Source organism: Neoarius graeffei, chromosome 11, assembly GCF_027579695.1.
Source record: "Neoarius graeffei isolate fNeoGra1 chromosome 11, fNeoGra1.pri, whole genome shotgun sequence".
Classification (NCBI taxonomy): domain Eukaryota; kingdom Metazoa; phylum Chordata; class Actinopteri; order Siluriformes; family Ariidae; genus Neoarius; species Neoarius graeffei.
Window position 1 is genome coordinate 48,221,750 of NC_083579.1, and position 25,280 is coordinate 48,247,029.

Here is a 25,280-nt window from a genome sequence, read left to right on the forward strand (position 1 = left end):
TAATGCGAAACTGACTCCTTAACCAGTGTAGTCTTTTCAGGAAGATAGCCTAGACACAATTAAAAAGTAAATAAAAACATTTCCACCTCATTTTAGTGAAATATGTAACTCTTTAATTCGAAGTGTCATGATGATATAAGCAGAAAAAAACATTTTTGGACAAAATCCAATTTCCCTTCATGCTCTAGTCTTTTTGTTTCTCCTCATTCTTGACATATTTATATTAACATTTACTAGTAGGACTGGTGTGTTTATTAAATAATAAAAAGGAAATGAAAAAGGTGATGTTTTTTTCCAAAGCAACTTACAGGATGTAACGGAGTCATAGAAGGGTAAATATCTTGCTCAAGGGCCCAAGCAGTGGCATCTGTGCTGGGATTTATTTTGTAAGCAATAGCCCAAAGCTCTTCAATTCCTGTAGTGTTACTTTTAGATTTAACTGTCCCCCTTCATTTTAAAACAAATCAAGGATGAGTAAATCTCCCTCTGCAGGGAGCAGTGACGCCAAATCGAGCAGGTTGGGTTAGTTATTAAACCGAATACATGGCTTTCACATCACTGGAACTAAACACTGTACAGAACAGAGGTAGGTTTCCTGATAATGTTGCACTTTAGGGCTAAAGACCAAGTTTAAAGATGCTCTTAAGCAATGAACATTGTCTCTGTATGTGGTTTTCCTGAACTCACTCATAAGAGGGAGTCTTAAGAGCAACTTTGCTAAGAGCGTCTTTGCAATGCGCGTCCCTGATATAAGTATTAGTAGTTGCTGAAGGCATTCGTAATGTATTTGTTAAAGGCATTAGTAGTTGCTAAATCCAGTCGATGAGGTCACATGGCATTCGTTTTTAACTAAAAACCAACAAAATATAAAGTGTTAAAATATTGCATTGTCATTAAGCATGACATATATATGTTGGGGGGGGTGGAGGTGTGGTGAGACAAGCAGAGCACACAGACAGGAATCCAATAAATAAGGTGATTTAATTCAAAGGACTGGAGACTAGGGGTTTAAGCTGTGATACGTGAAACCTGGGGTGAACAAATTGCATGGTGAGTGGTAAAGCCAGTCTGACGGAACATGGATTGATTACCTTGCTGATGAGGAAAGGTCCTAGGTACCTGGGAGCCAGCTTGTGGGAGATGGTTCTGAGTGGCAGGTGGCATGTGGAGAGCATGACTCGTTGCCCCACCCGGTAGGTGGGCGCCTTAGAGCGGCATTTGTCGGCCTGCCTCTTGGATGCTAGGGTGGAGCGAATGAGTCTTCTCCGGGCCATTGCCCACGTCCTCCTGCAGTGGCATATGAAGATCTGGGCTGAAGGTACGGCGACCTCCTCCTCCTGGCTGGGGAACAGTGGTGGTTGGTACCCTAGTGAGCACTGGAATGGAGAGAGACCTGTGACAGAGGAAGGGAGAGTGTTATGTGTGTATTCGATCCAAGGTAGGTACTTGCTCCAAGAACTGGCATCCCTGGACACCATGCACCTGAGTGCAACCTCCAAAGCCTGGTGATCCTGTTCTGCCTGGCCATTGGCCTGTGGGTGGAAGTCTGAGGAGAGACTACAGGTGGCCCCAATGAGTTTACAGAAGTCTCTCCAGAACTGTACAGTGAACTGGGGGCCCTGGTCAGAAACTATGTCGGTAGGCAGACCATGTAGACGGAAAACGTGGTGGATGAGTAGTTCTGCGGTCTCTTTGGCTGAGGAGAGCTTGGGCAGAGGAATGAAATGGACAGTCTTGGAAGAACGGTCAATGACAGTGAGGATGCATGTATTGCCACCCGAGTTGGGGAGTCCTGTGATGAAGTCCAGGGTGATGTGAGACCAGGATCGATGAGGAATTGGGAGGGGTCTTAGCAACCCAGCAGGGGGTTGATTGGCTGTCTGTCTTGTTCTGGGCACATGTGTCGCAGGCTGTCACGAACTCCTGGACATCTTCCTTGATGGATGGCCACCAGAAGCACTGTTGGACGAGGGCCAGGGTTCAAGCAGCTCCCGGGTGACAAGCCAACTTGGAGCCATGACCCCACTGCAGCACCTGGGTTCACACAGAACAGGGAACAAACAGATGTTTAGGTGGTATGTTGCTTGAGTTACCTTCACTGGGGTCCTGCTCCAGGGCCTTCTGCACAAGCATCTCAACCTCTAGAATGGCAGCTCCCACCAGGCAGCGTGGAGGAAGGATGGTCTCGGGTGGCTTGGACTCCTCTTGATGGGAAGAGAACATCCTGTACAGGGCATCGGATTTGCCATTCTTGGAGCCTGGGCCGTAGGAGAGCGTGAAGTTGAACTGGGAGAAGAAGAGAGAGACCAATGGGCTTGATGGGAATTGAAACACTTAGCAGACTTGAGGTACTCCAGGTTTTTATGGTCGATCCAGACTAGGAAGGGGAGATCTGACCCCTCGAGCCAGTGCCTCCACTCCTCCAAGGCTAGCTTGATGGCCAACAACTCTCTGTCGCCGATGTCATAATTATGTTCAGCAGGGGACAGCCGGCGAGTGAAGGAGCAGGGGTGGACCTTGTTATTGCTGGCCCTCTGGGAGAGAATGGCTCCAACCCCGGACTCGGAAGCATCAACCTCCACGATTAACTGTTTGGTCGGGTTGGGTATGGTTAGAATGGGTGCTGTGGTGAACTTGTGGTTGAGCATGGAGAAGGCTTTCTCTGCTTCCTCCCCCCACTTGAACGAGGTCTTAATCAAGGTAAAGGCAGTGAGAGGTCCGGTCACTGTGCTGAAGTCACAGATGAAGCGCCTGTAAAAATTAGTGAATCCCAGAAAACGCTGGTGCTCTTGTCACGAGGATGGGGTAAGCCAGTCCGCGACTGCCTCAAGCTTGAGGGGGTCCATCTGGATCCTAGCCGGGGAGATGATGAACCTCATAAATGAGACAGAGCTCTGGTGGAATTCACTCTTTTCTGCCTTGACAAACAGCTTGTTTTCTAGCAGGTGCTGGAGGACCTGCTGGATGTGGCCCCGATGTTCCTCCAGGGATTGAGAGAAGATCAGGATGACATCTAGGTACATGAAAACAAAGATGTTAAAGTCCCTTAGGATGTCATTGACGAATGCCTGGAAAACTGCGGGCACGTTGGTCAGGCCAAAAGGGACCATGAGGTACTCGTAGTGGCCAGTGGTGGCGTTAAAGGCCATCTTCCACTCGTCCCCCTCCCTGATCCTGACGAGATGGTAGGCATTGTGCAAGTCCAACTTGGTGAATATCTTGACTCCCTGGAGTAGTTCAAAGGCCGTAGTTATGAGTAGTAGGGGGTAGCGGTTTTTGACCGTGATGGCGTTGAGACCTCAATAGTCAATGCAGGGGCAGAGCGACTTGTCCTTTTCCACGAAGAAAAATCCCACCCCTGCTGGGGAGGAGGAAGGGCAGATGATCCCAGCTGCCAGAGACTCGGAGATGTACTTCTCCATGGCTTGCCTTTCAATGGGAGAAAGAGAGTAGAGTCGCCCTTTGGGTGGTGCCATCCTGGGCAGGAGGTCGATTCCACAGTCATAGGGTCTGTGAGGAGGGAGGGACACTGCTTGGGTCTTGGTGAAAACAAGTCTCAAGTCCAGGCATTCCAGAGGCACATGAGAGAGGTCGGGAAACTCACTGGCTGAAGGCTGTGGTGGTTTGGCAGGAGGCAGAGCGGAGTTCAGGCAGGAAGCTAGGCAGGAATGGCTCCAGCCTAGGATGGTATTATCAGCCAAGTTTAAGTGGGGGTTGTGCTGCGTTAACCAGGGTAATCCTAGGATGATGGGTACCTGGGGGTTGTTCATGATGTGGAGTTGGATGGTTTCAGAGTGGTTGCCAGAAATCCTTAGGGTGAGTGGGGCAGTAAGGTGGGTGATGGTGGTCAAGCCGGTAACCATTAAGTGTCAGGACTGTGAGAGGGACGTTGAGGGTGAGTAGCAGAATTCCCAGACGCTTGGCGGAGCAGATCAGGTCAACCTGAGTCAACAAGGGCCTGGAGATGGTGATGCTGGTTGTCATGGATGATGATGACCAGGAGTAACAGTCAATCAGCGGGGGCTGGTTCCGAGTGTTGCCCACCAGGGCCCCTTGATTCACTAGTGGTCTCGTTCCCTTTAGCAGGCAGGCTCGGCAGATGTGTCCTCGCTGACTGCAGTAGAAACAGGCTCCTGTGCTCTGCTGGTGCTGTCGTTCCTCCACTGACACCCGTACCTGGTCTACCTGCATGGGTCCAACGGACGAGGTGGAGAGGAGGTGAAGCTGGGGCGGGTCTTCTCTCTCCTCCGTTGCTGGAACCGGGCATTGATACGGTTGGTGAGGTCCATGAGACTGGAAAGGTCCAACAGCAGTTCCCGCGATACCAGTTCCTCCTTAATGGTGTTGGACAAGCCATGCAGGAACGCGTCAACCTGGGTGCTTTCGTTCCAACCGCACGATGCTGCCAATGTCTGGAACTCGATAGCGTAGTCCGAGGTAGACCGGGACCCCTGCCACAGCTCCATGAGCTCTCTAGCCGCCTCCTGGCCTGACAGAGAGCGGTTGACAGTTCACCTCATCTCCTCGGAGAAATCCTTGAAACAGGAACAAAAGGGTGCATCGGCGTCCCAGGCCACTGTTCTCCACTCTCTGGCCTTGCCAGTGAGGAGTGTGATAGTATATGCTACCTGGGAGCATTCTGTGGGGAAGGCCAGAGGTTGCAGCTCTAGGATCAAAGAACATTGAGATAGGAACGATCTGCAAGTACCTGGTTCTCCATCATAGGGCTGAGGTGCTGGAAGTCTGGGTTCGCAGAGAGGAGCTGAAGTAGGAGATGGCTGGGCAGGGGTAGACATGGTTTGATAGCGCTGCATCTGTGTGGTGAGGAGGTTGAGTGAGTTGGACAGGGTGGCGAGGTTCTGGGTGATCTGCTGGAAGTCTTGCTGCTGGGTCCCAAGGAGAGTCCCTTGCTGCTGGATGGCTGTTCTCAGATGGGTGAGTTCCGCTGGATCCATGTTGGCCAGAACGTACTGTTAGGGGGGTGGAGATGTGGTGAGATAAGGATCCACAAGCAGAACACAGACTAATCCAATAAATAAGGTGATTTAATTCAGGGAAAAGGGCGTGATAAAAAGGTAAACAAACGGGACAAAAACAAATGCCAAAAATAGTCCAGGTAAAAAGAGACAAAAAACTTGACAAAAACATGAGACAGACAAGGACAAAAATGCTAGAGCAAAAAAAAAAAAAAAACAAGAAAAAGCCCTAAGTGCAAAAACCATGAACTAGAAAAATAGCTTGACCAAAAACCATGAACCACAATAACGGCACAGAAACGGCTAGAATAGCAAAACGAGACGTTCTGGCAAAGTCAGGGTCTGAGAACAGCTTATTTACACACAGCAGAGAGAACCAGGAAGTGAAATGCAGGCTAGATGGAATTCCCATCCCGGATCCGGATTAGCACTGACCTGGGAGATAAGTAATCTCCGGAGTGGAAGTCCGGGGCGGAGCATGACAATATAATGTGGTAATTAATAATTGAAACTATTTTACAGTTTTGGACAATGACATTTTTTATTCCAAGCATGTTTTTTTAATTAAATGAATAAACATTCACACAAAAGAATGAGCAAATAATAAACTAAATAATTCAGTAAATGTTTTCCCTGTGCCCGATCATTTCACTGTTACCCAAACATGAAGTGATTATTTCAACTGTTATCCACAATGGCAAGTTAGCAACATTCCACTTTTATATATATATATATATATATATATATATATATATATATATATATATATATATATATATATAATATTAAAGGTGCAGAAGTGTCTCATTTGTGACACTAAATGAGATAATCACTCGCCTAATGTAGTTAAATTTGATGAAAATGTGGAGATATCAATGTGACATTACAATATCCATACATAATTCCAGACCATATTGCAATATATTCATAATATTTTGCATATATTTATGCAGATTAGATTAGATTAGATAGAACTTTATTAATCTCTTTGGGAGGGTTCCCTCAGGGAAATTAAAATTCCAGCAGCATCATTACAGCAGAATAGAAAATAGAGAAAACTTCTAGATAAATTAAATTAAAGTATTTGCATATACAAATATAAAAAAAGAATAAGATATGGAGGAAAAAAAAGTCCAGCAGGAGAGGTATTGCACATTATATTGCACATTGTCCAGTATTGCTTTTTGTCAGGCTAGGCTACTGCTGCTCCTTCCCGTCCTCTGTCCTCCTGTTACCCCCCCCCCCCCCCCCCCCCCCCCCCCGAGAGGAGTTGTACAGTTTGATGGCGTGAGGGACAAAGGAGTTTTTAAGTCTGTTAGTCCTGCACTTGGGAAAGAGCATTCTGTCACTGAACAGACTCCTCTAGTTGCTGATGACGGTGTGCAGAGGGTGAACATCATCCATGATGTTCAGTAGTTTGTTCATAGTCCTCTTCTCTGCCACTGTCACCAAAGAGTCCAGCTGCATGCACAGAGCCGGCCGACCTGATCAGTGTGTCCAGCCTGGATGTGTCCTTCTTGGATGTGCTGCCCCCCAGCACACCAAGGTGTAAAACAGGACACTGGTGACCAGGGACTGATAGCACATCCACAGGAGTTTCCTGCAGATGTTAAAGGACCGCAGCCTCCTCAGGAAGTATAGCCTGCTCTGTCCCTTCCTGTACAAGTGGTTGGTGTTGCAAGTCCAGTCCAGCTTGCTGTCCAGCCACAGCCCGAGGTACCTGTAGGAATCCACAGCCTCCACCTCAACTCCCTCAATCAGAACTGGTTGTGATCTTGGTCTGGACCTCCCAAAGTCAATGACCAGCTCCTTGGTCTTTGAGGTGTTGAGCTGCAGATGGTTCCTGTTGCACCAAACGGCAAAGTCCCTCACCAGGCTCCTATACTCCTCCTCTCTGTCGTCCCTGATACACCCCATGATGGCTGTCATCGTCGAACTTCTGAATGTGACACAGCTCCGAGTTGTAGCAGAATCAAGTAAATTATGTAATAATTTACTTGATGTACTTGCAATGTACATGAAAAATAATTGAACACCGGCAGCAGATTCAACACCAGTTTCCACTCATTGATTGTGAGAGTCCCTCGGAGGCGAGCACGCATTCTGTGTATTCGGCTGCGAGCGAGTCGCTCTTTGTTGTGATAGAGTGAGCCAGGCCCATTATAAGTTAAGAGCGAACTAAAGTACTCATTGGGTTACGACATTGTTCGGGAAAACCACGTTAGCTTAACGATGGATCTTAAGAGGCAGTTAAAGATGCTCTTAGCCTTAAAGGAGAACTGAAGTCATTTTTAAACTTGCTTTATGTCTTAATTAATGTGTTATTCAATTACGTTTTCGGTTTTAGTAACCTTATATCGTGACTCGTATTGGCAACTAATTGCAATTATATATTATACTTATTGGCCTATTCAGTTTTTAGCCATGTTGAATTTAGTTTGTTTGGGTCACGGCAGGCGTCACTTATCCGCGTGATCTTCATGAGACTTGTGTGAGACTTTGAAACATGAAGTGTCAGCCAGACCACAACTAGGTGCAAAACACGTACTCGGCATCTTGTGTCACATTTATTCCACCAAATTAGCTGTTTTCCAAACAAAATATTGCACAAAAACGAGTTTAAATGACAATTACTGCCTACTTTTTTCAAACTTTCCTGATTGCTATCAAAACAAACAAAACTTCTGGCTTGATTACATCAGCATTCAAAAGAGGATGTGCATGTCTTTTAACAATGTTTAGCAGATGTTGGTCACTTTGATTTCCGCTGTACGTTTTACTTCCGTGTTATGATGTCTCGCACAGGTCTCAACGAATCTCGTTTATGGTCATTGCTTTGACATATGGACTGATATATTACATAGCATATTTCAAACACTCATAACTTGCTATAGCAGTGACAAAATAGCTATCAAAAATGCATTCCTATATTTAATAAAATGAGAAATATAATTTTGATAATAAAAAAAATTTGCCTTCAGTTGTCCTTTAAGAGGCTTTCGGGAAACCCACCCCAGTGTGCATAGCCACTGAAAATGGTGGTTTTGTGCCTGAAAGTAATTTTAAAACTTTGCAAACTATTATTGATGCACTGTATCATTTGTTGTGTACAATAATCCTGAGCACGTATCATGTATGATCCCAGAAATAAAATCTAGAAAGCGATTTTGTCATCATTCAGCAGCTTGGCTCGCTAATGATATGCTGACCTTGTATTACTAAATACCATTTGTCTTCTGCAGAGCAGAGGGGTCAAAGATAATTGGGGTAACTTCTGATCTAAATCACACAGGCACACTTTTGATATCAGAAACTTTTTAATTAGACATGCTATAAGAGCTAGCACTGTCAACTTTCAATCTGAGCAAAAAACTTCCCTATTATGTACTGACAGACACACTTCTGTTTCAGCCATTGCTGATTGAAGCACCTACATTTCCATTTCCTCTGTTCTCTTTCTGCCTGTGAAATGTGCTCATGAAATCAGTCATGTCTGCCTACCTTCAGGTCGATAGATTTGTCTGAGGTCTTTCTGATTCTTCTCTTTCTCTTTTCCTGTCTTTTTCTTTCTCTTGGTATCCCTTTCATCCAGTTCTGTAGTGTTTCTCCGGAATGTGCTGCTTATACACTCAGCAGCCAAGAGAGAAACATGAAAAGCTTCAGCAAATCTGCAGAGATGAATTTTTAATAGGGCTGGTTCATAGGGTAATATAAATAAAGATTCATTTCTCTCAATCTCTCTTCACAGCAGTTACACTGTAGGTGTACTCTAGTGAAATTTAACTGGAACAAAGGTATACCCAATCCAGGACATCTGAACTGCACACATGAGTTATAATAAATGATAAGTAAATAATCCTAGTAATAATTAACAGAATCCATTGTTTTGAAGAATAAGTTGCCCTTGTTAAATTCCCATTTGTATTCCATCTGAGTAGGTTAAGCTGTAATGCCACTGTGTTACACTGTACAGGTCATATGTTCATCTATTATTCATTTTAACCCTTTCACCACTGCAGACTGCTATTCCAGTCTCACTGTAGTAGGGAAACCCCTGTATATGAGGTCACTCAGTGGTGAAAGGGTTAATATTTATTACTGGACAGATTTTTTTTTAAGTCTCTGCTTTGTGGTCTGTGGGAAAACCTAACGTCTTCCCTGCTTTCTGTCCTTTTGTCTCACAGCCAGGCCGATGATTGCAACACTGCCCTTGAAGCCCACAGTCCACAATGGCAATGTCCTACCAAAGAAAACCACCACTCTGCTGTCACCCTCAGGCTCCAAGAAAGACAACACACCAGCGACCAAAAGGTGAGAAACTATGACTGTGACCTTCATTTCAACCAAGAATGAAGGATTTCTGATTGTATAAACATAGCTCTCTCTTTTCTGCACATGGCTCATAAACTTTGTTCAAACTATAATTTTTAAAATGCATCAGGTAAACAAAATTTTAGTAGGTTGAACCAATGTGAGTGTGAATGGTTGTTTGTCTGTATGTGTCAGCCCTGCGATGACCTGGCGACTTGTCCAGGGTGTACCCCGCCTCTTGCCCATAGTCAGCTGGGATGGGCTCCAGCTTGCTCGCGACCCTGTATAGGATAAGTGGCTACAGATAATGGATGGATGGATGGATGGATGGATGGATGGATGGATGGATGGACCTCAGAGACAATATTTAGGTTTTGAGGTGCTATAATATTGTCACAGGATTTTTAGCTAGCTGAAATCTTTGGGTTAGGACATCCATCTTGGAAATACAGATAAACGATGGACTAGGTATTCAGACAGCTTTTAACATTTTAATAGGCAAGAAAAGAAGAAACAGTGTGAAAGAGACTTATCACCTTGGTCAATCCAGAAGCCAAGCCAAGAAGCTTTTATTTGTCACAGACTTAACACACAGTGAAATTCCTGCTCTACATTTAACCCATCTGAAGCAGTGAACACACACATACCCAGAGCAGTGGGAAGCTATGATACAACACCCAGGGAGTGGTTGGGGGTTAGGTGCACTTGAGCCCAACCTCAGGCCATGGCTGCCCCATGTTAACCTAACTGCATATCTTTGAACTGTGGGGGAAACCAGGGCCCCCAGACACAGGGAGAACATGCAAACTCTACACAGAAAGGACACTGGCCACTGGGCTCAAACCCAGAACCTTCTTGCTGTGAGGCAACAGTGCTAACCACTACACCACCGTGCCGCCCTACGTCCCTCCATCCTGACACCCTTTCTTCAATCACCTCTCATGTCAACATAAAGATCACTAAAGTACATAATGCCATAACAAAAATAATGCCCCACAACTTGCTCTTGTTTCCTCTGTGGTCTTAGTGGGGCATTTTTTTTTTAAATACAGTACCAGTCAAAAGTTTGGACACACCTACTTGTTCATAGGTTTTTCTGTGTTTTGACTATTTTCTACATTGTAGAACAATACTGAAGACATCAGAACTATGACATAACATATGGGACATATATGGAATTATGTGGTAAACAAAAAAGTATTAAAAACAAACAAAATAGACAAAACATAGATATTGGAAGCATCATCTTATATTTGTCTTTCATTTACAGTTATGTGTATTTAGTTTCAGCCTACAGTGGAGCCTTATGCACACATTTCCCACAAACATTCGTGTAGCTTTACCGGTAGTGTGGAAACAACCAAAACTGCTATCTTTGCCTTGTAGACCTGGTTCATATCACATAGTGCAAAGACATCATGGTAAATTTACCAAAAAGAACCATTTCAATTCATAACCCTTGGCTCAATTGTGAAATTATGTGGACGTTTTGATAAATCACTGGAATTCCTCTTTAAACCCTGTGTTATTAGAGATTGAGTGAGCTTCACAGTCAGATCATTAAGGGAATAGTTGTCACCATAAACAACAAAAAATATCTTACTACCATCATTTGAATTTAAATAATTTGGTCTCTGCATCTCATGTACCCATCATATCCATTTTAGAAATGCCAACATGTCACAGGAGCCTGTTAATGTAATCTCTCACTGACACACATGTCCACAGTGACTAAACCTGATATTTCTCATGAGTAGCAGGGGAACAGCCGCAACAGCCGTTGTGGTCATGTCAGTCTCGGAGCACACTGAATTACGGTGAAGAATAAGAATGAGTAGAGGTGATCCGTCTTCCTCCTGTCACACACACACACACACACACACACACACACACACACACACACACACACACACTAAATTCGCACTCCCTCGGATGTTGTCTGGCATGGCGCTCAATTATAATTTAAGGATAGATGGATGACTAAGACAATGGACACACACACACACACACTATATATATATATATATATATATATATATATTTTTTTTTTTTTTTTCCAGAAATCAGCCTTATATAAATGAGTGATGTAAAAAGGAAAAAAGACATACATGTGAATGTTATCTGGCAAAAAAAATGATACTAATAAATAAAACTGAGTAAATTTTCTCTGGTTTATAGTTTATCTTTTATCCCCTTAGCATAGCATCACACTATCATTTACAGGTTTAAAAACATTTATTATATTAAGATGAGCTGACTGTTGTAACAGCGATTAGTGGATGAATTTTCATTCTGCTCAGTGAAAAAAAAAATCTATTTTGAATATTTTGTATGTATGTATATTGGAGTGGCATGTTTTTACATTTTGGGTGGAACCAAATGTACTACAAGGATAGGAATTTCTGACAGTTTTGGCCTTGTTGGGACATTTGGCCTGCCCCTGTGAGGGAAATTACTTTTTTAATAGAGTTTGTATTTAAAAACTAAAACCGTTAGGTTACTGAAGTTAAAGTTAGGCTTAGATTTAGTTGTGTGTGTGTGTGTGTGTGTCTGTGTGTGTGAGATTATCTAATAAAACTACACACTTTCCTTCTACTTCATTTCCCTCGCTCACTTTCCCCCCAAACATCTTCAAGCCATCTGTCTTGCCCCTGTGTATCTTACTCTTAGATTCTTCTCTGTTCCTATATTGCATGCTCTGTGTACAGTGTGTCCAGTCTGTGCATCTCATCCAAGTTTCCACGCAGGCCATCCTACAGGTGAGAGTATGTGTTCTCTGACATTTCCTTTCCATGAGTGCGATACGCTATTTTAAAAAAACAAAACAAAATACTATCTCTGTATATGGTTTGGTTTTTTGGAAGGCTTTCATAGATACAAAACTATTTTGCCTCTACAAACATCTTTCTCACATGGACCACAGATGCTTTAAAATCACCTAGGAAGTAATGCATCCAGTTTCAGGAACTGAACATTCTTTGGCCTCATCACAACGCTCCATAGTTTCCATCGTCATCAGTCTCTCTTAAAGCTCCCACTTCAACCCACGATTTCTTTGATGACTGAAAGCTGCGTAGTCTCTTGATTAACTGTGTGTGCTCCAATTCAGTGCCTGAAGTTTCATTTTTAACAAAAGCACCTCTTCAAACTTAAACATCCAGCAGCTCCCTTTACAGAGGATAACATCACAAGCCAGTGACTGACCTGAAAGAGCTTTGCCCATGCAGCCTGGATTAGGCTTGGCGACCAATAAACTGCTGATAGAGCCTTTTTCTTTGTTTGGGCATTTTGAAAGGGAAGCCATTCTCTGTTGAGGCCTCTCTGTCCACCCTAAGCCATTACAAATCTGGTGACAAGTGTCATGGGAAAGCAAATAAAAATATACTGGTCTGTACAGCAATATCCAGCATGTGTCTTGTGTTTGTTTTCAGTAATTGTGAAGGCTGGATATTTGGTATAACAGACGGTCAGTGGGGGATGTGTCCTGCGTTATCTTCGCAGCACCATTTCCTCTTCTCTGAGTAAATGTTTATGCTCATGCACACGGCCAGTTCCTGTGTAAAATGCAGCCTGATATGTTAAAAATAATTTCTCATGGAACAGTACTGTGCTTTTACGAACTACAAAATATGTTTTTCAGTGTCATTTTTCCATTGTGATTATTAATTTTGTATAACATTCCATCTGTTATTGAAGTTCAACTTTTGGCCATACAGTATAGTGTACCTGCTATACTGTAAGTGATATCAAGTATTAATGTGTCTTGTGCATGATGTTAAATGTAACTATAAATTGTTAAAAAGCACAAGGTGTCATTCATTTATGAATTTAAAATTCTAAACATTTGCAAATCACCACCGTGTAAGAGAAATAAGACACTTTGAGACATGCTTTTATTGGAAAATAATCCACCTTGGGGTAGTAACAGCCCACTGGAGCTTTGACTTGTCTGTTGTTAGCGAATGAATTTATGATTTGTCCACACCTGTATCAGTTAGAAAGCATGTTGCATGAATTCTAATTTCATTCTGGTTTATATGTGTTATTAGAGAATGGTTGAGTTTATCTTTCCATTTGAGATTGTACCTTTACCAGCCTCTAATGGATTCAGAATGGAACTAATGATGCCATCCTTTGCTTTTACTCAGCACTGTGAAAAGAACAAGCTCGTCAGAGCATGTGGGTCCTAGCAGTAGGAAAGAGGGTGGAGGTGAAGCCAAGAGCAACCGCACACGCACCGCCTCAACTGGAAGCAACTCAAGCGGCAAGAGAGCTAGTGAGAGGTACAGCAACATCGGACCCTTACTAAACACAGTGTATATTTTTTTCATTACTGGCGCATAGTAACTATCAGGACTGGTGTATATTTCATAAGCCTGTTACTTAGAAAAGGAGCATAACTACTGTACATAAAGACATACTAAAGCCCCCAGTTCTTCATATCAAACTGATCTAATTTTACAGTGCTGTTAATTTGTCACTCTCTGGTTAATGTAACGCTGCAACTCACAGATGTATGCACTTTATTTGGATTACATGAGTGTTTCTGTCTCACACTCTGCAGCAAACAGAGGGAACCTGTGTTCAGTGCTGGTGAGTGACTCACACTACAGTGTTGTTCACTATCATTCAAACTTTTTACGCTATGAACCAAGACCGGAGAAGTCATAGCTGCCTGAACGTCTCCCTACAGTTGCTTGACCACTACCTTCTTTTCGAATTACAAGAAGTGATTATTAACTGGTGCTTCCACTGAATGATCTTTTCTAGGGGTGTAATGAAATGCCACTATCTATCTATCTATCTATCTATCTATCTATCTATCTATCTATCTATCTATCTATCTATCTATCTATCTATCTATCTATCTATCTATCTATCTATCTATCTATCTATCTATCTATCTATCTGTCTATCTATCTGTCTATCTATCTATCTATGGCTGTGTCCCAAATCACTCACTCGTTCACTATTCCCTATTCACTATATAGGGAATTCTATATAGAAGACTATATAGTGAGCTCATTGATAAAATGAAAAAAAAAAAACACTTTCGGACACTAGTCTGTCATGTCGTTATTTATGTCATTACTGTCGCACAATTAAAACATGCCAGATCAGTCAGCTGGTGGGTTTTCAAAATAATAAATACATGTACATATTTTTGTGATAAATACATATTATACAGCATGTATTTCTCACATTAATCAATACAATACATTGTTTTTCGAACAATGTGCGGTGTATTGTAATGTATTAGCTCTTTATGTTATTTTATTTATTCTTTTTTTGTCACTTTTTTCATTTTCTTTCTTTTGTATGTACAAATAGTTACATACATTTTTATACATGTTCGAAATAAATAAATTCATTCATTCATTCATTCATTCATTCAAAGTACTTTGTATCTGCTGAATCTTTCAGTTCTTTTAAATCAAGGCTCAATACTTTCTTCTTTGCCGCTGCCTTTTATTAAATCAAATTTGAGGCTTTTGATTAATTCCTCGCTCTGCACTGTAACGTTTATTCTTGTATTTTATGTCTTATTAGTGTGCTTGCAAAAGCACACTATTGTTCTTCTTAAGTTTTATTATTATTATTATTATTATTCCGTTTCACCCGTTTTTTGGATCCACTACTCCTCCTAGGGCTTTCGAGATAGAGATACCGTTCCAACGCTGAAACATAGGGCCCGATCTGGAATGGCGTACTTGTTAAAATGGTTGCACTACCCCTTGTCGTTCATTCGGTATTCCCGTTTTTCGGCAAAATTCCGTGCCATTGAAATGAATGTGTAGAACTTTGGAGTGATGATGTCATAAGGAGCTCCTCCACTCTAGACGTTAGAATGGGAGCAGCAGAAACTAGGGCTTCTGAGATAGAGACACTGTTCCAATGCTGAAACGTAGGGCCCGATCTGGAATGGCGTGCTTGTTAAAATGGTTGCACTACCCCTTGTCGTTCGTTCAGTATTCCCGTTTTTCAGCAAAATTCTGTGCCATTGAAATGAATGGGTAGAACTTTGGAGTGATGTCATAAGGAGCTTCTCCACTCTAGTATGCTAGCTGTTAGTATGCTAGCTGTTAGCATGCTGGCATGCTAGCTTTTAGCATGCTGGCATGATAGCTGTTCTGCTACAGCTCAGCAAGCACACTTTGCATTTTCTCTGCGGAAATGCAGTCTAGTTCTATTTTAGTGTTTTTCTATTCTCTTACTATTTTTAATTGTACTTGAATATCCATTTATAATGTGTTTCCCTCCTCTGTCCATTCAACCCAACACACTTTTTTTTTCTTTCATTGCGACCGCAATGCATAATGGTATATATTGCTTGGTTAGTGACAATCAGTTGTACACTACTTTTCATGATGCATTGTGGGATACTATGAGTCCACTATACAGGGTGTAATAATTTTTACTATACATTTGGACAGCACTACAAAATGGCGAACTCACTATATAGTCCACTGTATAGTGAGTAGTGAGTGATTTCGGACACAGGGCATCTATCTAGCTAGCTAGCTAGCTATTCTTATTTAAACACAAAGTGGGGATGATTTAAACTGCAAGGGTTTTGTTGTTGTTTATTTGTTTGTTTTGTTTGATTAAATACAAACCCTACCACTATGCCCTCAGAAAGACTGGAAAAAGACTGGGAGAAAAAACAGTGGCCAAAATGTCTCATCTCATCTCATTATCTCTAGCCGCTTTATCCTGTTCTACAGGGTCGCAGGCAAGCTGGAGCCTATCCCAGCTGACTACGGGCGAAAGGCGGGGTACACCCTGGACAAGTCGCCAGGTCATCGCAGGGCTGGCCAAAATGTGCCCCAAAAAATATAAAAAAACAAGTAGCTTAATTTAACCCACAATGACCCTAATCAGGCAGTTACTAAGGATGAAGGATTGAACATGGCCCCTGTTTGTCCTGCAAGCTTCAACCACATGAAAGTAAAAAAAACATCCCACGTGTGACTTTTTTGTGATGCCCTATGGGATCCCAGTCCGAATGCACACCTCTAGTCTGAAAAAAAAAGAATAAAGCACATCATATTTGTTCATTACAAATTCAGTAAATTATTTGTTATTTCAAATAATGTATTTGGTTACAGTAAATCCCAAATTTCTTCCGTTGTAAAACAAGAAGAACAAATCTAAAGGAAATATAATTTCAAATGCATGTGCTTGCCTCCTCTGGGCTCAGCTCATAAAAATGTCAGTGACAGTTTGGTTCTGTGTGTTAGGGGATGACCCATTTCATCCAATCAGCTAATTACATCCACATCAATCATCAGTAACCCATGTCACCCATTATTTAACTACAGTTCACTTTCTCTTTGTTTTCTTAAGATGATTGTGCTTTTGTTCATTTTTTTTTTTTGTTCTTGGCAGATTAATTTACTTTAAGCAGAATGTCGGTGGTTATCTGCTTTGTACACACCCTACTGTAACTAATACACATACCGCATGTCATTCACATTACAAGTGTGAATCATGTGCTGTTTGTTTTATTTATTACCTTAGATTAGAAGACAGCACACAAAATCACATAAAGCACCTAAAGTGTAAAGTGTGAACATCACAGCAATTTGAGTTAATGCCAGACATTTTAAAATCCAGTCTATTATTCATAATACTGAATTACACTATCTGGGGCCTGGGACTGCACACGACATGCATCTTATGTTTGGCCATGTTGGTTAATCCCTGATTAATAGAAGACTTCACACCAGCCACTCCAGATGTGAACTGAATTAACAAAACAGCACATTAACATAAGTGATTTGTTATCTAGAGCAAAGATCCTCAGAGATGTCTCCCCGAAGGGCCTTGTAGAGTAATTAAGAATGGTCGAGGAGCCAATCAGCCAGGATATTTCTCTGTCTCTCCCTTTGTAAACAGCCTTCTCACACAGTCTCTCTCTGTCTGTGTACACTCACTAAGGGATGCGGCGGGTGACACACTGCAAAGGTAGGCCCTGATCATCAACCCTCACTTACCCAAATGGCTCTGTGGGCATTGTGTCATCCTTAAGCTGGGAGATAGCCATTATGAACTCCTGCTTTGAGTATACTCTTACAAAAAATGGTACTAAACCGTACCCTTTATGTGCTGCTGGGATGGTCATTTGTACCTTTGGTATTTATCTTTCACCTGGAAGTATGGATATATTATACTTTTAAAATTATTTAAAATTCCTAACTGGACCATAATGCCTTTTTAGTATAAAGCTTTAAAGGTGCACTATATGCACCTTTCTAGGTAAAAGATACATAGTAAAAAGTTACCTTAGAGATACTAAAAGATATACTACTCTTAAAGTGTTTGTAATGCCTTATTGTAATGCTTTAAAATTATATATATGAGTTATTCCACGCTTATGGGTACTGAAATGGGGACATGAACTTATTCACCTAAAACCATTTCTTTTTTTAACATCAGGTCACAAAACATGTAATCTTTAATGAATGATATGTTAAAAGATAACTTTAATTTTCTGAGATGTAATAAAAACATTTATATGCCAAAGTCAAGCCTATAAGTTCCAGAATGATGTCTGTTACATTACTTCTGTTACGATTGTCCATCTCGCGTCTGTTACAAATTAATTACAATCTAGCTATATACCATGTTAATCTTATTGAAAGAATGTGTATGTTTATTCTACTACACATGTTTATTAATTATATTTGCTAAAACATCACCTTCCTATGTTTCAAAAAGTAATTCTACATTGTTAAAATTGAGAATATATATGTCCACAACACTTCTGTTACGTTCTGACTTTGGCATATAAATATGTTTTTATTACATCTCAGAAAATTAAAGTTATCTTTTAACATATCATTCATTAAAGATTACATGTTTTGTGACCTGATGGTAAAAAAAAGAAATGGTTTTAGGTGATTTTTTAAAAATAAGTTCATGTCCCCATTTCAGTACCCATAAGCGTGGAATCACTCATATATATATATATATATATATATATATATATATATATATATATATATATATATATATATATATATAATTGGTAACGACCAAAACAAGGGGGAAAATAATATCAATTATTTGTTATTTTATTATCAAGCACAAAACTATCGATAAATCGCGGCATCCGGATCCCAGAAAAAGGCAACCTTGGCCCAGGGCTAATCTTGCATGATGTCACATGTGGAACCCCGGTTATCTGGGTCATCTCAGTTCATCTGACTCTGCGCTTGTTTACTTGCTGAAATTGGATATTGTTGTTGGAATCTTACAAAAATAACAATGGGAAAGTGCTGAGTTGTGTTTGGATTTTCAAATCCATATACAAAAGGACATTAGGGTCATGAATTTCCGAGAAATGACACTAATCTAAAGTGACAGTGGGTGAGGTTTGTGCAAACGAAGCGGGCAGATTTCATGTCACCTACTAATAACAAATCTGATTCATCAAGTGTTCATGACCACCAGAACAACCACATGGGAATTATTGGAGCAAAAAAGAAACCCATTTATTTAATCAATGATATTTGATCTGACATTTGGACAGTTCGTCGATTCCCCTATTATCGCCCACTTTATATTTTCTTTCAATAATTACACTGAATAAGTGTACGTTTTAAAGATTATATTTCTGCATTTATTGAGGTACATGTAAATATTTTCCCTATATTTTGCAGTGGCCAGCTTAGAATAAAAATCCACAAACCAATCTGTGTTTCCAGTTCTCTCTGGCTGGTGGTGCACTATTGGCGGTGAGTAGGACTGTTGTGAACTGGCAGTTTCTTGTCTTGGGGGCTCGAAAATATAACCATTTACTCCAGAATATCCTTGATAATCATCTGCCCCTTCATCCGACATATAAGAATCTCAATCGCAATCAGAATTCTCTCCAAAATGTGATTCCGTATCGAGACTGGTCTAACCTCTGCTGTGCACATGAACGAAATTGATACCTGAACTGTTACACGTGTGACGTCATATACTGTACCCCTTTGGGATCTTCCGGTTCAGTCTCGGCAGATTCTGTGAAAATTGGCTGATCTTATGGATTTTCCATCAATTTAATGGTTTGAAAATGGTTTGAAAACACATGGTTAATCAACATAATGATTGTTGCTTTGTACAAAGCAAAAAGTCTGGTTTAGGGGCATTACATACACTTTAAGGTTACCAAGCCAGCTACTAGGTACAGTACAGTATAGTAGCTTTTATTTTCTAAGAGTGCATAAACGTACAATAAAAATACTGGAATGAGCTTCCCACTGATTCTAAAGGAGTAGTTTTACACTACACTGTTTAGTGTTTTCCCAGCTTTATCATACGAACATTGAAACATTAAGACATTGAAAGGTTTAATATTTTTGATAAGGCGTGTTGAAACCAGAAAATCACAAAACGATGCAGTGCTTAGTTACATTACAACAAAGATTAAGAAACATCACTCTAGGAAATGAGGCCACTGGCTGGATTTTAGTCCTTTTTTTATTATACATGCTCCTCAGTAGACCATCTCAAAGCAGCCTGGCCTAGCTTAAATGGCACAGAATGCACCAGATCCACATTTGGTGTAAAAGCATGGGTTGATCTGATGGATGTGTGTGTAACAGACCCCCAAAGTGCAATCCTTCCCAATTGACTAACGAGCACTCTCCCTAACATGCATCGAGAGTGTTGTCAGTCTGTGGTTGATTGCCTGTTAACCTGCTAGAGGCACACTGTGTGTTTGCTCACAGCCCTCAATGCCTATTTTTCACATGCACCACAGGAATCCACATTCTCCTGCAGTTACCCAGCAGCTCACTCAAAGGCTTGCTGGCAATATGAGTAGAGCTGCTTTCACTCCACTCACCTCTAATTGTTCTATCAATCTTTTAGAGGCCTTACCTTTTTTTTTACCATATGAAATGCCTGTGAATATTCTTGGGCAATCTTCTTGTCATGTGAGTAGCAGATTTAGGTGGGGTTTACATTAGACCGTATCAGCGGATCATCAGATTAATGTTTTTAAAACGATTAGCGTGCACACAGCAACGCCAATCCACGATTCGCGTGCACACAGCAACGCCAATACACGGATACACTCGGCTCCGCAGGCATCCTGCGCTCCAAATCACTCCGCCCTGAACAGCGAGTGCCCTCTGGAGGGTGCGCACTCTGGCCCTGCGCAGCTCACAGAGCGCGCGAGTGAAGTGCACGAGCAGTGATTCGGGACTGAGCCGCTGTGTGTGTGATCTCAGTGCATGTCGGGCATGCGCGTCACTTACCACTTGCAAGTGGAAGGATGGCAAGCCTAAAGACAATCATAACTACACAATGGGCAGTATTTGCATCAGTATTTGCAGTCTTTTCATACTTTTATACTCTTTAATGAAAGGTGATACAAGGCGGAAGTCCGCGCCGTTTTTCAGCAGTTGCGTCACATGACCAACGCCAGCGAATCAGGAAGGTGGATGTCACAGTGACGTTGTCCAATGACGACGCCAGCTAGAGCTCAGCACAGCGTATCCGCGTATCCGTGTATTCTCAATGTTTACACAGCACCGGACCAGACACGATCTGGATTGAATACGTGGACCCTGGCGGATTTCCGTTTCCCGGCGTTTCCAGGCGTTTTAATGTAAACGGACAGTGCATCCACGAAGAAAACGAGACAGATACGGTCTAATGTAAACTTGGCCTTAGATGCAGTGAGAGTTTTGTCCATGTCTGTGGATGAGTCACCATGTCAGTGATGTGTCTGTTTGCCCTACATTACCTTTCACAAGAAAAATTATGCTCAAATTAGATAACTAGTTGCCAAATTCTCCTTTCCCACACTGGTTTGTGATCCGGTAGTTCATTTTGTTGAACCCTTTTGTGTTGAATGTGGTCATATCAGAGGATACAGAAGATAATGTTTTTTTATGCCCCATCCAACTTCTCTGCCATTTCCCCAATCCCATCACTTCACCTAGTGACCGTGCAGCTCTACCTGCACCAGCCAGCTATAAGGACCACATCCACTGAGCCCTGCAAATCAGCTGTGTCCTTGTGCTCTACACACATTTCCCCAGATGCCAAGATCTCATCCAGCAAGGCAACTCGGTCCAGGGGCAGAATGGATGTTCCATTTACCCTCCCACTGAAGAAGTGTCCTTCTCATTCCACCTACTCTCCATTAGACACACCAAGTTACAGGAGCCCCATCAAATCCACCAGCCAGTACTTTCAAATCTGCTACTGATCTCAGTTATAGCACTGATTATGGAAATAGTCGTCAATGGTTATAAAGAACAGCTCTGATTGTTTTGTTGTTTTTATCTTCTCTTTTTTCTCTTTTCTTGTTTGTTTTTGGTGGTTTTTTGTTGAGCTATTTTCTCTGACTGTCTGCATGTCACTTGCCAGTTTTGACACTTTTCTTTTTTCTGCTAAATGTTGATCACTTTTATTTACGTCTGTTTTTTACCTACTAGGTATATTTTCCCTCATCTGCTTTGCTTGCATATCTGCTTTCTTTCCATTTGTACTAACTAAATTTGTAACTATTAAGCTGTCAAAGCAAGAAATGGCACCCACTTCCCATTTTATTTATTCATTGTCCATTAAACACATAATAAAACAGAAATAATAAAATTAATTGAAAATGCTTTTCTTTTTCCATTTTCTTTACACAATTCATTTTCATTTATTTGTTTTAGCCTTGCTTAACATTTACATTGGTTGATAAAGCAAACACATATTCCATGACTCTATGATTAATTATTATTCACATTACTAATATTTTAGAGAAATCTTAATCCGGATCTTTACATAAATACAGCCTTCCAGTACACTCGTGACCTTAGTATTATAAGATTCTATCTAAGTTAAGAATGAATGGGAGATAGAACCTTATAATACTAAGGTCATGCAATGTTAGATAATTTGTTGTTCTGAAAATATATTGCTTTTTTTTTTTAGATGAAGGGTATGTCAAAATGTATTTGAAAGGAAGACCCATCACCATGTACATGCCAAAAGAGCTGGTGGATACGTACTGTCTAGAAGCAAAAGCTGACCTGCCTCCTAAGAAATTGAAGCTAGACTGGGTGTATCCTTTTGTATCACTGCTGCTTGTGATGTGAACATATATGCAGCAAATGGTTATTAATCTGTTAGTTATCACCTGTATCTTGTCTGTAACTGTTCTTTTGTCCAGCTGAGTACATTCAATTTGACTCACTAGCATAATATTATATAATGGCATGCTCCAAATTCATGAACTTCTGTGCATGTTTTCGCCATCTCTCCAGTTATCTCCCAGCAACATACCTTCAAGGACATGGATTGTGTTTGTAAAATTGCCCAAGGTATGAATGAGTGTGTGAACTGTGGTGAACTGGCTTCCCATTTCAGGTTGTGTTCCCACATAATGCCCAGTGTTACTGGGACAGTTACACTGTGTCCCTGACTAGGATAGAGATGGATGGATGGATGGATGGATGGATGGATGGATGGATGGATGGATGGATGGATGGAAATGGGGTAAAAATGGGGTAACTCCACTGACACATGTTGCACTTTGAGTGCAGACTATACCTTCAAATAAATGATAAGTTTGTGGAACTGTAATGGGAAGAGAAGTCTAAGAAATTGTGCTGGAGTTCTGCATAGATTCTGCTTTGTGCTGGACAGCTTGGATAAGGCCTTGGGTAGGAGTTAGGAAAATACACACAGATGGTGGATGCAGAATACCTATCATGAATAGAGAAGGGGAGAGATGGGAATTTATAGGAAGTTCACTAGGAAGAAGGTGGAGCTTCAGGTGTGGTCTTTCTCCCAAACTATAGTTATAACACCATTTGATTATATTAATAAAATATACTATATATGAACATATTTTTGGCATACCCACAACCCTGACGGATTTGTGGTATAGGGGATGGATGGATGGATGGATGGATGGATGGATTTTGGGCATTATGTGAGTTTCTTCACTGGACATTTACTGAAGTATTTGCGGTATCTTTTGAGTGCAGCCAAGGGAACTGGTGCCTTGGTTAAGTGTAAATATTCATTCTTTTCTAGATAAGTACAGCTACACACTCCTCTTAAGAAAGATGTCTAGGACCAGCTTTTATCCAAAACCAAGAAACAGAAAATACTTGAATTCTTCAAGGATATATTTATGCATATTTTTTTGATGAAATGGATAATCCATTCCTTTGGCTGCTTTTATGAATAGCAAAGAATGCTGTATCCAAATGTGGGTAGTATGTCAGTGAAATTAAAGATTTTCAATTACTTTTGCCAAAAATATGTAATCTTCAGAAGTGGCTTCTTTTTTTTTGTAATCTTAATCTTGAACAAGTGGAAGTCTAGTTTCACAAGAGATATATAAAGTTTCACTGCCTGCAGTTGATTTCAAAATCAGCTAAAGAGCACATTATAATCTTGACTCTATGCATAATGCATCTCTGTTTCAGCATGGAGGTCATGATAAGCCTCAAGGGGAAATCAACTTATGTTCTGTGATTAATTGTACATCAAAGGATGAGAAACAATGATCTTTTAACATGATTTACTATTTTGGAATTTTCTTACTTAATATCTACATGGGAACCCAAGTAATCTAGTTTTTAGTGGGTGGGATACAGCTGGCTTTTCATCTTCATTGCTGCAGCCTGTCAGTTGCTGCAGATCTGTTCTCTTCCTGCTTATGATTCATCAGGCACCTCACAACATAATGGATTATGCACTTTTAGAGAGTGCACTTCTCGAAACTCTGTGATTACCATATGGATTTAGCTTCACATGTTGACACTGGGTAATCTGTCAGTGCCAGAGCTATTCTGCAAACCAAAAAAGTGAGTTATGAAATGTAAACTGAATGTGAGCAAATCTCAGTCTCTTAAATGGATCACTTCTCAGCAAAGCCAAATTAGCATCTAACAGCCTAATTTCACATACTGCTGAGTTTTGCTTTTGTTCTTAACCAAAAGTTAGCTATGGCTATCGGGGCCGTGACTGTCGATCCAATCTCTACCTGCTCCCCACTGGAGAGACGGTTTATTTTATTGCCTCTGTAGTGGTGTTGTACAACGTAGATGAGCAGCTGCAGAGACACTACACTGGCCATACTGATGACATCAAATGGTAAGAGCAAAATGTATAACTCTGGATGGCATTCAGTCATTATCTTGTATTAATAAGCAACAATATTAAGTATTAATTTGAAAAAAAAAAAAACTTGAATCTTAAACTTTTAAGAAAATGTGGCAGTTTGACTGAACCAGATTTTCACATTAAAAAACAGAAATGCCTTTTTTAATCAGCTGACCATTTTATTGTCAAACTTGTCCAGATTTGTATTGTAACATTAAGCGACACCATGTTTCATGGTGATTTGTTTGAATGGGTATGATAAACATTTCTTTGCATCCTGTTCTTTTTTGTGATAACACAGGACAAGCACACACTGTGGCAGTAGTTACTTAGACTGAGACTTTGAATGATAAAGTTTGGATTTTTACTTAGCTTTGCCAAACAGGGAAGGTTTTAGATCTTTTTGTAACTTATTGTCACTGTGGAATATTCATAGTGTGTAGAACTGTGTAACGTGATTTGTATCTACATACACAAAAATAAATACCCAACAAAGACAGCAAATCTTCATATCATGACTGTTGTGGCAGTCCTTATTATGTATTTTTCATTCTTGTTCAGCACTGTTAACTACTGTCCTTTTGGTCTCCCTCTTACACCCTGAAGCCTAGCTGTCCATCCTGATAAAATCACCATAGCAACAGGACAAGTGGCTGGAACCACCTCAGATGGCAAAGTAAGACAGTACATACCATCACAGAGGCTGACACTGAGCTGTCTTGAAGGATGTCCACAATGAAATCCCATGATTGGGATTTGCCTCAAGTGCATTTCTGCTAGAGCACAAGACATGAATAACACTTGATGTTCAATTTAATATAAGCCTTCTTTTCAAATAGAAAATAAGATGCAACGTAGAATGTGTGAAAATCACATACCAAA

At 40.9% G+C, this 25,280-nt stretch overlaps 1 protein-coding gene across 5 annotated transcripts in view; it reads left to right on the forward strand.

The window, feature by feature from the left end:
* eml1 (EMAP like 1) overlaps window positions 1-25,280 on the forward strand; it is a 69,933-nt gene that overhangs the window by 28,895 nt on the left and 15,758 nt on the right. For 2 of the 5 annotated variants that reach the window (XM_060934071.1, XM_060934072.1), the window contains exons 3-10: window positions 9,161-9,287; window positions 11,996-12,046; window positions 13,436-13,570; window positions 13,852-13,880; window positions 17,229-17,255; window positions 22,215-22,344; window positions 24,240-24,389; window positions 25,005-25,074. In XM_060934071.1, the coding sequence (XP_060790054.1) occupies window positions 9,161-9,287; window positions 11,996-12,046; window positions 13,436-13,570; window positions 13,852-13,880; window positions 17,229-17,255; window positions 22,215-22,344; window positions 24,240-24,389; window positions 25,005-25,074 (719 nt within the window). The remainder of the gene's footprint in view (window positions 1-9,160; window positions 9,288-11,995; window positions 12,047-13,435; window positions 13,571-13,851; window positions 13,881-17,228; window positions 17,256-22,214; window positions 22,345-24,239; window positions 24,390-25,004; window positions 25,075-25,280) is intronic. The other 3 variants (XM_060934073.1, XM_060934075.1, XM_060934076.1) reach the window with 3 other exon arrangements.